Source organism: Equus caballus, chromosome 14 (assembly GCF_041296265.1).
Source record: "Equus caballus isolate H_3958 breed thoroughbred chromosome 14, TB-T2T, whole genome shotgun sequence".
Lineage (NCBI taxonomy): Eukaryota > Metazoa > Chordata > Mammalia > Perissodactyla > Equidae > Equus > Equus caballus.
This window is the reverse complement of record NC_091697.1, coordinates 58,612,052-58,625,874: the sequence shown is the minus strand read 5'-3', so window position 1 is coordinate 58,625,874 and position 13,823 is coordinate 58,612,052. Positions and strand designations below refer to the sequence as shown.

Here is a 13,823-nt window from a genome sequence, read left to right as displayed (position 1 = left end):
TCAGCTTTTCCACAAAAAGAGAGTTTCCAAGATGCTACCCCTACTTGGAAAAAGCCAGGCTGAAATACCATTCAAGTCAAACTTTCTTGATATTACTCTATCTTTCCCCAGGAGGACTGCACTAAAATAAATTCGGACACCTGTGGCCTCTTCCTTCTATGCAAAGCAAAAAGCCAGCAACAACCCCAAGCTGATAAGATTAATCTAAAGAGAAAATTATGGTGTAATTTCCTATGCTGATACTTTGTAGTTAATTTTAAAAAAAGGTTTCATTTTCCTATTGGTCTGATTTCACAGGAACATTTTACCTGTTTCTGTGAGGCATTTTTTCTCCTGGAAGAGAGGCGCTGATTGGCCCCAAACGACTGACAACCTGGTGTAATGAAATTTTCCAATGTAAACTCATTTTCCCTCAGTTTCAGCAATTTTAAATCTATATATAGAGATGTCTTTGTCAGAATTGCATTGTTAGCTTCTCCTGGTAAACTAATCTTTTCACATTGTCATTGCAAATAGAGATATATTAATGGGTCTCATCTCCCAACTGATTCCAGCTCTGGTCTGCTTACTAGCATGTACCAGCAACTTCATCCAGGGATGCAAATACGACATCACCTTACAAGAGATCATCAAAACGCTGAACAACCTCACAGATGGAAAGGTGAGTAAGCTATCTGGCACCATCTCTCCAGATGTTCTGGTGATGCTGTGAGTAGTCTTAGACTATGAGAAAGAGCATAACAGCTTCTAGAGAAGTTGGTAGCTGGCGACAGGACAAGGAGCAGAGCAGAGCACAGCAGACACTTCTCCCTGGTGCTTTTTATTTTTTTTTCTGAGGGATCGTAGGAAGTTTTTTTCAGTTTGAGGGAGTGAGAGCTGCTCAGCAAGGATTCCTCTGTACAGTGGGAGGTAACTCTGTCTCTCGCTTTCTCGTTCCTGCCCAGGGCAAGAATTCGTGCATGGAGCTGACTGTAGCGGATGCCTTTGCTGGCCCGAAGGTAAGAGCTGTTTTGGCAGACGGGTGACTTGGGAGAGGAGAGCCAATCCACAGGTGTTTGACGAGAGACTTTCTTAGCGGAAAGCGAACAGGCCCAAATTAACTATAAAGTGTTAAATGTTTTCAAAGAATGTGAATTCTGATCTTTACTCTCAAATGTGTCTTGGTGTTTCCGGTTTCACTTGATTTAGAAGATGTTTAATAGAAAGCTTGGATTTTGTAATCCTAATTCAGATCCTGGTCAAGGAAAAGCTCTTTAGGATATTACCGAGCCCAGGCCTACTGCCTGGAATATAGGAGGCACTCGATAAATGCTTGGGGAAGGAGAGAATTTTCCTGGCCTATACATTTCTGAAAAACCAAATACTCTCACAAAAACAGATATTTGAGATTACAGGTTGAGGGAGCTTTCATTTTGTCTAAGAGACTTCCTACGGCAACAGAAAAGGTATTACCAGAGCCCCTCCTCTTCCGTAGCCTGGTCACCTAACAGCCCGCCAGCTCTGGGGTGGCTGTCCAGAGACCCTCAGCTTGCTCTGTCCTGCCAACTCCCCTCCAGCCTGGTCTGGGGCCGTCTTGCCAGATGGGGTCCAACACATCCCTGCTTCTGGCTGCTTGGGCATCTCGCCTTTCCACCTCCTGTGCCGTCTCACCCCCGCCCCTCTATCTGTAGTGGGAGGAGATAGATTTGACAGCTGATAGGGCATTTTCTCTGACAAACACATGACTACAGCCATATCAATAGCTTTGTGAACATCAGTTCCTGTTTTCATGGAAACACACGACTGAGAATGAAAAACCCAGAGCATCAATTTACCAGTGGTCTCCTAACCACTTGCTTTCCATGTGCGCTAGAGCAGGTAACCTGGCCAGGTAAAGCCCTGGGAGCTGGGCAGGGCCACACCCCAGCCCTCAGACCTGGAACAGGCCTGTCCCACTTCACGGGGAAAACTGTTCTTCCGGCCTTTATCTGGATATCTCATTTCATTAAAGATTATTCCAGGAGTCTGATAGATAATAATATATAATATTGTAATGTAATTGTATATAATAATATATAATGTAAAATAAATGTATAATGTATAATATATGATTATATATATTATATGCTTTTGTCCTTCAGAATGTCATCACGTATCAGACTCTGTCCTTCAGTAGGTTAGAAGGATTTGCAGATTTTATATGTATATATAGAATATTATCTTTTGTATAAAATATAGAGGAATAGATAAAATAGCCAAGAGTTCACTAGGGTGTGCTCTGGGTTGTCCAAGGGCAGCCGCACTGGTGAGAGGTCTACCAAAGCCAAGGGCAGGGCCCAGGAGGAAGAGCGGAGGGTCTGGAAGTGAGGCAGCCTGTAGTTTTAGTCCCAGTTCTGCCATTAACTGGCTGTGTGGCCTCTGGCAAGTCTGCACACCTCTTTGTGCCTCAGTTTTCACAGCTGACGATATGAAAGTGATTTTGAAAGTTGGTTGGACTCCAACTCTTGAGTTAGTGGAAAGTGTTATTGTAAGATGATATAACTCTTGATTAAAAGCAAAAACTGGTTGCAGAGAAGTAATCATTCTAAGAAGGAGGGGCCAGAGGTTGGAAATGATCGACCCCTCCATGACTCCAAGCTCAGGCGACCCTACTCTGGGCTGTCTCTAGAAGACCCGGCCACCCTCACCCGCACTAGGCCACACCGCTTTCCTCCCATTCTTGGCCTTCTTATTCACTCAATTCTCGCATCCCTCCCTCGCCACATGGGCAGACGTCTCCTGAAACAAGGCCCCAGCGCCTTCCTTCACTCTTACCTCTCTCTTACACCTTCCCCTGCTGCTTCTGTTCCTCCTGGATTAACAGTTGCATCCTCCATTCTTTTCTTTTCCTTGAAGACTCAACACTGCTTATTTATCTCTTAGAATATTTCAGAACAAGGAACAGTTGTCTTCAAAACCCACAGAGGTGGTCTGTGGAAGGAAACGTGACTTCTTTGTGTTTCCAAAGAAGGACATCTTTCCAAAATCGAGAGTATTACTTTTATTTCTTTTGGAGATTAAAAATTCCAGAATCTCTAAGTTGGGTAGCGTCTGCTCTTGGCAGTTGCTGGAAAGAATGTGCTGATCTAAATGCTGGGTTTCACGGTTAACATCTACCTGGGTGTCTATGAAATTAAGGTGGTCTGAGGAAGAGCAAAGTGGAAAACAAGCAAGCGAGGTGTCCTAGGAAGGATTTTTTGGGTGGGCCGTTAGTTGGAGGTCTTTCCTATTTACCAAAGAAAGCTCAAGTCCATAATTTTTCAGAGAGCTTTATGCCCATCCTCAAATCTTCTTTAAGTGAAAGTAAAGGATTTTCTCATATATAGCACTGGCTGAATAAATTTGGGCAGAAATGGAGATAACTCAAATAGTACTGGATTTTTATGGCCCTAAATGAAGCTGACAAGAACCAAGTTAGAACTCTAAGAGAGTCGCTACCGCAGAAGAAATCTCCCCGATGGCATTCCGCTATTTGCTCACATCTGCTGAGGGACGGGTTTTCTCCTGGCGTGGGCCTACGCCCGCCTTCTGAGTCTCTTCTCCTGAGCAGTTCTGAACTGCCAGGTCCACTAGCCTTGAGCTATGCTGGACACACTTGGCCAGTGAAAGGCGGACAAGCAGACGAAAGCAGTTGGTATGGGGTGTCATCCTGTCGCTGCAATGCCAATGGAACTCAGACTTTAAGGCCTTTAACTAAAACTCTTTAGAACTAGTTCTTTTAAAGTTTTTCCATTTGATTCAAGCTCTTTGCAATTCCTATTTTATCCTAACTACCTTAGAAAGTCCTTTGACAAATAGCTTTAGAGGGTTTTTTTTCTCCATATATTAAATGGCCATATACTCAAAACTAAGAGGCAGTTTAATTTCTAGGCTCCAAGACAGTTTCAGAAAAGTCTCATTAGGTTTTGATGGAAAAATAAGCAAAGGGGCTCTTTTATTCTTGGCCTCCTGGAACCTCACTGTCAGGGAGCGTCTGCCTTCACCGTGGCCTCACTGCCTCTGCTCGGCCACAAAGCCCCTAGAGGTGTGTGGTGATTTATGGGGGGTTTCTTGACTCCCTGAGCCCAGAGCTACTGGTGCTGCTCTTAAGTTCCCAACCAGAATCAGGGCCCAGGAGGCCTCTCGGCTAGTTCATTAAGCCCATGTCCTTCCAGAGGCCCTGCCTATGGGCCATCACGCCCCACAGGGGGAAGGGGAAGCTCCTATAGTCTGGGATTCCGATGCCTCGGTCTAGGTCTAGAGCCTCCTGGAAAAACCTTAAAATACGAACTATACTTCCAGAATTTAGCCTAAAGGAATAAGAGATGAACACAACGATTTACACAGATGACTCACTGTCACATTATATACAGAAGCAAAAACCTGCAGTGACAGGGGATTGATCAACTATGATACAAAGATGCCAGGAGTTCCTACGCAGCTCTCAATCCCACGTTCTTAAATACGCCTGAATGACTTCAGAAAATGTTTGTACCATATGTTAAGTGTAAAAAGGTTACAAAACAGTATCAATAGTTGGTCCCTATTTTGAAAAAAGGAAAGTTAAAAAGAACCCTGGGAAGATAGTTGCCAAAATATTAACAGTAGTTATCTCTGGCTGATGGGATAATGAGTGAATTCATTTTTGTTGAAAATATATTACTTTTATAGTAAACATGTATTACCTTGATAATCAGAAAAAAATATGTAAGGATTTAAAAAGCTGCTTGGACTGTGCTTCTTGTATAAATCCCCTGGAAATCTTGTTAATGCACATTTGTGATTCAATGGGTCTGGAGTGAGGCCTGACACTGTGCGTTTCCAGCAAGCTCCCAGGTGATGCTCATGCTGCTGCTCCATGGACCACAGGGGACTGGAGCATGTCCTGGCAGAGGCTAGAGAGAGCTTTATCTGAGCTGGATGGGGCTCTCCAGGCTCTGTGCCTTTGTTCTTCAGTGGAAAGTGAGAGGACACACCAGGTCTGAGTCAAACTGAAGCACAATTCCACTCCTGGGTTCCCAAAAAGAGCTGTTTCCTTGCTTGTACATTCCCTCTTCTAAGGCCCAAATGTCCCCAGGAAGAGCCATGTGGCCAGACCCCTATCAGAGCTGCCAGTATTCCAAGGAGGTTCTGACTGAGCATATTCTAGGCCAAAGGCCCCTGACAGGAGCTCTGTCCAAGGCCCAGTTCAATGGTACCCTCTCTCAGAAGCATCCTCTGACCTCCCCAGGCCAGACTCCTGGGACATCCAGTCCTGATCCTGGCACTCACCTCTAGCTGTGCAGGGAAATGTCTTATCTCCTCACCCAGACCCAAGCTTCTACACATACTGCTATCTCCCATGGGACGGCGATATGGAGAGTGCTGCTCAAAGCAGCAATGTCTAGGCCAAAGGATGGGCATTTATTTATTCAACAAGCATGTAGGATTTCCAGGCAAACCTGGATTTTAAAACCTTACAGGAATGAAAGAGAGCAGAATCTGATTGCGAGCTCACATAAGCACCTTCCACAGAAAGAATAGCTTGCATGGCGTAAAAAACAGACATGAGCTATAGAAAGATGGCTCTGCATTCAAACCCCACTCTGTAATTTTACTCAGTTGGGTGACTTTATTCAGGTACTCTTTGAGCAAAACCCTCCAAGGGAAAAGAAACTGAGAGGTCCTGAGGAAAAGGATGCTGCATTTGCAGGTAACGGGTAGAGGTTGTTTAGAGAGGTTTATGACTGTGACGAGCAGCCTTCATTCATATGGCAGCAATGCTTGAATATCTGATCCATAGTTGAGTAAACTCACCTTCTCCACTTGTCATCCTGGAAAGAAGAAATCAGAAGAAAAAATATCTCTCACATGTTCAAAATACAGCTAGCACATGGCTATCTGTGGCATTTCTCTTTCTAGAACACAGATGGAAAGGAAATCTGCAGGGCTGCAAAGGTGCTTCAACAGCTCTATAAAAGACATGACAGGTCCTTGATCAAAGAATGCCTGAGCGGACTGGACAGGAACCTCAAGGGCATGGCAAACGGGGTAAGCTGCATCATGCTGACGGCTTGGCTCCTGATGGACAGCAGCCTCACTTCTAAATGTTCCTCCTTATTAACGTTCTCTTGATTAATCAATCCATCCACTCATTCAACAAATACCGGCTGAGGCTCTATGAGCGCCAGGCGCTCTTCTGGGCACTGAGGATACAGTATTAAAGGCAAGAAGACAGAGTCTCTGCTCTCACAGTGTTCTAGTGGGGGAGTTAGAAAAGCAAACAAACATATAGTATGATGTCCAGTAGTGATAACTGCTATGAAGAAGAATAAAGGAATAAAGAACATAGGGGTTATGAGGGAGAGGGCTGATTTAGTAGTTGGTGACATCATCTGAGCAGATATTTGAATTGAGTGAGGGAGCAGGCCACAGGACTAACTGGGGAAAGAACATTCCAGGCAGAGGGAACAGCTGTGCAAAAACCCGAAAGTAGAAATGAGCTTCATGTGTTCAGAGATCAGTAGAAAGGCCGTGTGGCTGGATCAGAGTGAGCGAGGGAGATTTTAACGGGAGATCAGATTACACAGGGCCTTTGGATTCTGCCCCAAGTGTGGTGAGAAATACTCACAGGGTTTTGAACAGGACAGAGACTATAATCTGATTTACGTGATTTAAAATGATCACTCTTGCTACTGTGCGGTAAATAGACTGAACAGGGGTAAGCACAGAAGCAAGATGGCCTGTTGAGAGGCTACTGCAGTAATCCAGGCTGGAGGTGATGGTTGCTTTGACAGGGTGGGAGCTGTAGAGGTTGTTAGATTTTGGATATAACCAAAAATAGAACCGTAAGGACTCGCTGACAGATCCATTGTGAGGGGTGAGGGAAAGAGTAAAAGGTGACCTCTTGGTTCCTGGCCTGAGCCCCTTGGGGGATGGTTGGTGCTGTTTACAGAAATGGAAGACTGGGGATGAAGCAGGGCTAGAGGTTGAGCAGAAGATCAGGAGTTCAATTTTGTACATAGTAAGTTTGAGGTACCTATTGGATAGCCAAGTGGAGATGTTGAGAAGAGTGTTGGAAAAGTCTGAAGCTTAGGGGAGGTCAGAACTTGAGATATAAAACGAAGAGTCCTCAGAAAGATATTATTTAAAGTTATAGACCTGAATGACATAGAGAAATGAAGAGATCCAAGGGCTGAGTCCAGAGGTACTCCAACATATAGAGGTCAGGGAGAGGAAGGTCCAGCAAAAGAGACTGAGAAGCAGCCAGTGAAGGAGGAGGAAACTGAAGGGTGCGTGATGCCCCAGAGGCAAAGGAAGAAACTCTGTTATAGGAAGGAAGTGATAAGCTGTGTCAAATGTACTGAAAGGTCAAGTAAGATGAAGACTGAGAACACCCACTGGATTTGGCATGATGGAGGTCATCAGTGATGCTGATATAGATGGAGATGGGAGAACGAAAGCCTGACTAGAGTGGGTTCCACAGAGAATGGGGCTGGGGAGGAGTGAAAAGAAAGGGGCAGTGAGTACAGAAAACTCTTTGGAGGTGTTTTGCTGTAAGGTTGCAGAGAAATGGAACAATAGCTGAAGGGAAGGTATGGAGTGAGGGAAGTTCTTTTAAGGTAGGATTATATTCAGCATGTTAATATACCAATGGGAATGATCCAGTAGAGAGGGGAGAATTGATGGTGTAAGAGAGCAAGAGGCAAGAGTGGATGTTATCTAACGCCAAGTAGAGGAATGGGGGACATTCATCCCCTTCCTGGGCCTAGTGCTTTATTTATAAGATAAGGTAATGGAATAGGGAACTGACACTACACTCATTCTCTCTTTTAATCCTCTTAACGATCTGATGAAGTAGGCACTATTGTCCCCATTTTACAAAGGAGGAAACTGAAGTTTTTAGAAATGACGTAGTTTGTCCTAAGCAATGCAATTAATAAATTGGTAGAGCTGAGATTCAAACTGATGCAGTGACTTCATGGTAGGTACCTGGAATCCTTTCCACCAGAAGTGCTACCGAGCTGTGGTGTTGCTATTTAATGGGCAGGAGGGCAAACGGACTGACTCTCTCTTGGCAGTTCAGGCGGCCATACAGAAGGCCTAGCACAGCAGAGGGCAGGTCTGAGACTCCACCTTCACGTTACGCTCCTGAGCAGCACCCAGCTGTGTGTGACACACCGCCCCAGAGACTGCGGCACTCCCAAAGGCAGACAGTCAGTGATGGAATAGTAGCCATTTCTAGGAGTGTATATAGTATGCACCAAAAACAGGCAAACCCTGCTGGCTTAGTGGCAGAGTCAGACTTCTAATCAAGCGAGACTGGAGGTCTGGTTTCTAACTGTTCAGGTGGCAGGTGCCAGAGTAGGCTTGACTCAAGCAGACGGGCATAACAGCAAGACTCAAATACTTAGCAATGCAAGCTAATGGAATGTTTCTCTTGTAGACCTGCTGTACTGTGAATGAAGCCAAGAAGAGCACATTGAAAGACTTTTTGGAAAGGCTAAAGACGATCATGAAAGAGAAATACTCAAAGTGTCAAAGCTGAATAAGCTGAATATTTTAATTTATGAATTTTGATAGCTTTATTTTTTAAATATTTATATATTTATAATTCATAATAAAACAAAGTATATGTAGAACGTTGTCACTTTAATAGCATTGGCTATGTTTACTTGATTTGGGGGGAAATCAGTTTTATTTATTGAGAGACTAAAATTGGTGTGAGAATAAAACAGGAAAGACCTCTTCCCTCTCAAGGAGTTCCCTCTCTAGTTGGGGACATAATGCACAAAATGATTAAAGAATACAAGGCCACGCAGGACATAAATAAGTAAGATGATTTGCAGAATGGGTCCAAGAGTTCTACTGACTACCAAATAATTCTGAATTGAAAAGATGTCAACTGGATGCTTAGAACATTTTTCTCCCGTTGGCACAAAGGTTGTGATATTGAGTCTATAGGGGGAAAAAAGTGAATCTAGCACACTACATGGCTTTTCAGTGAACAATAATTAAAGTCCTAATAATGTAAATTCTCTTGATTCTCAAGTCTTAGAAGCAACCAATAGACAAAGCACAGAAGACTTAATTATGGTTACAGAACAGACTGTAAATGCTATCAACCTGACAATGTAAACGGTATAGCTGAACACAGCTGAGCGGTAAAAGCAGAAGGAAAGAAAGAGAGGTGAACTGAGATCCTAGCTCATTAGGGGAAAGGGTCACGTAAGCAATACTGTCTAAGGCTGATGGAACGAGAACAAGAGAGTTAAGTATTCATTCAAAATTTCAAAGGTAATAGAAGATCTAAAAATAATTTACTATAAAAAATTTGGAAGGGGTAGTATAAATGAGGTAAACCCTCACTTTTCAATAGAAAAATCAACACACACTATCTAACGTTGATAAATCAAAAAATAGTTGGCAAGATTCGTCATGAGTTGATGATTGTTGTAGCTGGGAATGGGTATATGGGGGTTGATTGTACTACTCTGCTTTTATACATGTTTGAAAGTTTTCATAATAAAAAGTGAAAAAAAATCAATAGTGAGTGAATCAAGAAATCTTTGGAATTATGATGGTAGCCACTAGAAAAACTAAAGACAAAAAAGGGATGGTGGTTTGCTGGAAATGGGGCCTGGAACAAGGATTGGTGAAAGCAGGGCTGGAGACTGTTGGCTTTGTAAGTCTGTGTGTGCATGTGCACTCATGACCATGTGCATAAATGATAATGTGTTTTTAAAAATCAAAAAACCAAAGTTAAAAATACAGACAATAACAAACGCTGGCGAAGATGTGGAAAAATTGGAGCCCTTATACATTGCTAGTATGATTAGAAAACAGTACAGCCACTTGGAAAACAGCATGGCAGTTCCTCAAAAGATTAAACATAGTTACTATATGATCCAGTAATTCCAGTCCTTGGCATCTACTCCAGAAAACTAAAAACATACGTCCACACACAAACCTCTACACAAACGTTCATAGCAGCATTATTCATGACAGCAAAAAAATAGAAATAACCCAAATGTCAATCAGCTGATGGACGGACAAACAAAATGTAGTATATCCATACAAAATATTATTTGGCACTAAAAAGAAATGAAGTACTGATACATGCTACAATATGGATGAACCTTGGAAATATTATGCTAAGCGAAAGAAGACAGAGACAAAAGGTCGCATGATATGATTCCATGTATATGCAACGTCCAGAAGAGGCAAATTCATAGAGGCAAAAAGTAGAATACTGGTGGCTGGGAGGGTGAAGAAATAGGAAGTGACTGTTAATGGACATAGGGTTTCTTTCGGGAGTGATGAAAATGTTCTGTTAGTGGAACAGTGGCACGACTCTATGAAGATACTAAAAACCACTGAATTGTACACTTTAAAAGGATGAATTTTATAGTAGGTGAGTTACATCTCAATAAAGCTGTTATTTAAAAAAATTAAATGGAGAAAAACCAAAAACCAGTGTCACATCATTGAAACTTGCCTTTTGAAGACATGTACTCTGCAAGAATATGGATCTAGTAACAGTGAACAAGCATTCTCTTTTCATCTTTGCTTATACTTACGTGACAAAAATTAGTACTAGTACTAAAATTATACCAAAACATGTAACATCTTTTTAACCCTTTCAAAATAAGGGAACAAATCAAAAGCTTAAAGTCTCACCCTGACCACAGCCAGTTTCACCCTGCCCACATAAAATACCAGCATGCCAAGGGCAACAAGTAACTAAGAGAGTCATGGAGCCTTCTGAGGCCACACTGAACATTTTAATTTCCTTTCTTCTTTAATTGAGACCCATTTGCATTCAATGGCTAATGTGAGCTGTAGTTTACCACAGGATATGAGTTGTGGGTTATCGTTTGTGTATGAGGCCAGGATGGTAAAAGAAAAGGCTGTCAGGCAGAAAGATTTAGAACGGGCCATAGAAAGAACAGATGTAGGTTCCAGGCAGGTCTGTCATAAGCTTCCATGGTTATGATGCAACTAACATTTCTGATTTCTTCCAGACAGGTCGTTCTGGGCTCTGGATGGAAACACCCAACAATAGGCCCTTGAGTTTACCAAGAGAGAGAGAGAACATGAATGGAAGAAGACACATTTAAAAAGAATGAGCAAAGAAACTTCGGGATTAAGTGAAAGTTGAGATGCTTGTCATGTATGCACATTTGTTTAGGACACAGCCACAGTCTATGCCTGCTTCGTGGGACATATCTCTTGTCTGTGCATGGAATGTGTGACATTGACAGCAAAGGCTGAACCCCTCCCTCCCTGCTATTAGAACTCCACCTTTTACCTATGAATATATTATATCTCTAACTGGCATTAGTAGGCAATAAATACTTATTGAATAAATGAATGAAAAAAAAGTTTCAAATTTATGGGTGAACGTCTTTCATTGAAACCTTCTTGGGACACAGTTAGAAATGCTGACCTCTGATAAAAATGCATCGGGGGCTCTCTAGTTGCTATTGGTCTATCCAGGCCAGTGCCCCTGCCTTGTTTTTCTTCACCCTCCTCCACATGTCATCTTGGTCAGCCTCTCAGGCTGCCCAAATCACCTGAGAATGGGGACTTTCAGGGCAGAGTGCAGAGCACAGCTTCCTAAAGGCCTATCATCATGCAAGGTTAGCATCTCAGTTCCTACCAGCTTCCATCGAGGGCATGGCAAGTGCTTTCTGTAGTGTTGGGGCTGACTTCTCGGTTCAATTTATCAGTTCAAGTTGGAGTTCCATTCCCAGGTGGGGTACCAAAATCTAGTTAGCTGTCACGCCTAGCATTTCCTGAACTGACCCTTGCCCTAAGCACTCAGACATTCTCTCCTTAGCTTTCTAAAGTGCTTCTCTTCTAATCCATCTTTCTGTCAACTTCTTCCTAGTTCAATGTTCAGTCTCTAAGCTGTCTGTTCCTTTCTTGTTTCCTATTAGCCAGCGTTACAACAACCAGAAGCACATTCTGATGTTTTGTGTGCTGACTGCACACCTAGGTACCTGCTAGGCAACATGAGTAAAGATACATATGTTCCCTCAGTCTTGGTACCTGTCATGAGTGCAAGAGAGCCAGCTGAGAGGAGAGGTAGGTTAGCTCCTCTGGCTCATGACCATTTCGGCCTCTGGGGCACAAGTGTGGACATCTGCTGCCCCAGCTCCCTCCTATCTAATCCTTCACAATCTTTCCAGCAGTTGTTTCTCTAAAACACAAACAATGTGAGTGACCCACTTAAAATCCTTCCATGGCTTCCCAGTGCCTACAGAACACTCTGTCACAGTAGGATCCTGGCCCATCTCTTTCCTTTTTAGGCTCATCCGTTCCCACCCCTTCTACCCGACTTCAGACATACCAACAACGCACACGGCATCTAGGTTCCTGTTATTCCTCCTGTCCAGAATGCCTTTCCCCACTGGATGGACCACTTTAACACCTCTCAAAGGCTGAGAAGCCTTTACTGGCCTTTTGGTCAGGCAGATCAGGCAGACATGTGCTAGGCATCAAGCTAGCTGTTAGGAAGAACGCCCTGCCCGGCAGCTCATCATTCACCCCCTTTACTACAGCCCTCAACATGCTGCGCTCTCATCCTCCATTTATATGGCCGCCTCTCTCTCCTGAGGGAGGCTGTGAGCTCTGCAATGACCTTCTACTCAGCACAACACAGGTACAAAGTCAGTACAGAAGACACCTGGTGCCTGAGCGGCATCACTCATGATGGAGTAGAAATCAAGGCCGACATACTATTTCTGTTACGACTCTGGTACTTTTAGGTTGGGTTAGGCAATATCCTCTCGCTAAGATGGTATCAACTCTGAGAAATATTTCATTCAGTTGTAAAGTCCCAGTTAAATTCCTTTGTACAATTGGAGAAATAAAGCCTTTGATTAAAAACTAAAATTTCCCCAGCCCTCTAAAAAGGGATGGGGGAGGGGAGCAGGTGTGGAAGAATGTCTGATCTGTCATATTCTTTAGTCAGAGCCATAAACGTGTTCGGGTAAGATAAAGTGATGTTCTGATAATGTTGATAAAAGTAACGTGAAGATTGGGTCACAGGAAGCCCAAGATAAATGCTGAGAGGAAACAAGTTCTTTTTGAAGTAGCCTCTTCATAATCATTTTCCCACACATTTGTTCAACTTCTGAAGGAGGACTGAATACCTGATTTGCTTTGCAAATGAAACAGCTTAAGAATGAGACATTCAGATAATGTTATAAATGTTCTAAACACAAATGTGTTTACAAGGATCCTCCAGCTCACTTTAAGTATAGGCTGTGGCTTCAGAACCATGTTAACTGATCCCACAGGCACACACTAACTGTGCTCCCGTTTTTGCTGGTACTTGGGTCTGCTTTGGGGTTTTTTTGTACTTGGCTTTAAAAGAGGTTTCTTGAGGGTGTTCATGAGAAGATGAGACGGACAATGTCCTCAGCAGCATCCTGACAACACAGGCGGTAACAGGTTTCCTAAAGGTGCACCTCAGTGGAGTTGCTTAACGAAAGTGAGTACTGGGGGCCAGCCCCACGGCCGAGTGGTTAAGTTGGCGCACTCCGCTGTGGCAGCCCAGGGTTTTGCTGGTTCGGATCCTGGGCGCGAACATGGCACCACTCGCCAGGCCAAGCTGAGGCGGCATCCCACGTGCCACAACTAAAAAGACCCACGACTACAATATACAACTATGTACTGTGGAGGTTTGGGGAGAAAAAGCAGAAAGAAAAAAAGAAGATTGGCAACAGTTGTTAGCTAAGGTGCCAATCTTTTTAAAAAACAAAAAAAAAGAAAGTGAGTACCACAGCTCCAACACTCGGCTGGGGAGGAGAGGCAGAGGGTGTGCAGGCGGCACTAGT

The 13,823-nt window shown here is 43.4% G+C and overlaps 1 protein-coding gene across 2 annotated transcripts; it reads left to right on the top strand.

Moving 5' to 3' along the window:
- Positions 1-435: 435 nt before the first annotated feature.
- IL4 (interleukin 4) lies at positions 436-11,365 on the top strand. 2 transcript variants are annotated; one of them, XM_070232625.1, is made up of 4 exons: positions 436-661; positions 945-998; positions 5,899-6,027; positions 11,001-11,365. In XM_070232625.1, the coding sequence occupies exons 1-4, from the start codon at positions 527-529 to the stop codon at positions 11,094-11,096; spliced, it is 414 nt and encodes a 137-aa protein (XP_070088726.1). In that variant the 5' UTR covers positions 436-526; the 3' UTR covers positions 11,097-11,365. The 2 variants fall into 2 exon arrangements, with proteins under 2 accessions (XP_070088726.1, NP_001075988.2); NM_001082519.2 differs by lacking the exon at positions 11,001-11,365 and adding an exon at positions 8,423-8,524 and having other exon boundaries at positions 527-661.
- Positions 11,366-13,823: the final 2,458 nt, after the last annotated feature.

Coding starts and splice junctions, on each gene's coding strand:
- IL4 (NM_001082519.2), top strand. CDS start 527: ATGGGTCTCATCTCCCAACTGATTCCAGCTCTGGTCTGCTTACTAGCA. Junction 662..944: donor ACAACCTCACAGATGGAAAG/GTGAGTAAGCTA, acceptor GTTCCTGCCCAG/GGCAAGAATTCGTGCATGGA. Junction 999..5,898: donor ATGCCTTTGCTGGCCCGAAG/GTAAGAGCTGTT, acceptor TTCTCTTTCTAG/AACACAGATGGAAAGGAAAT.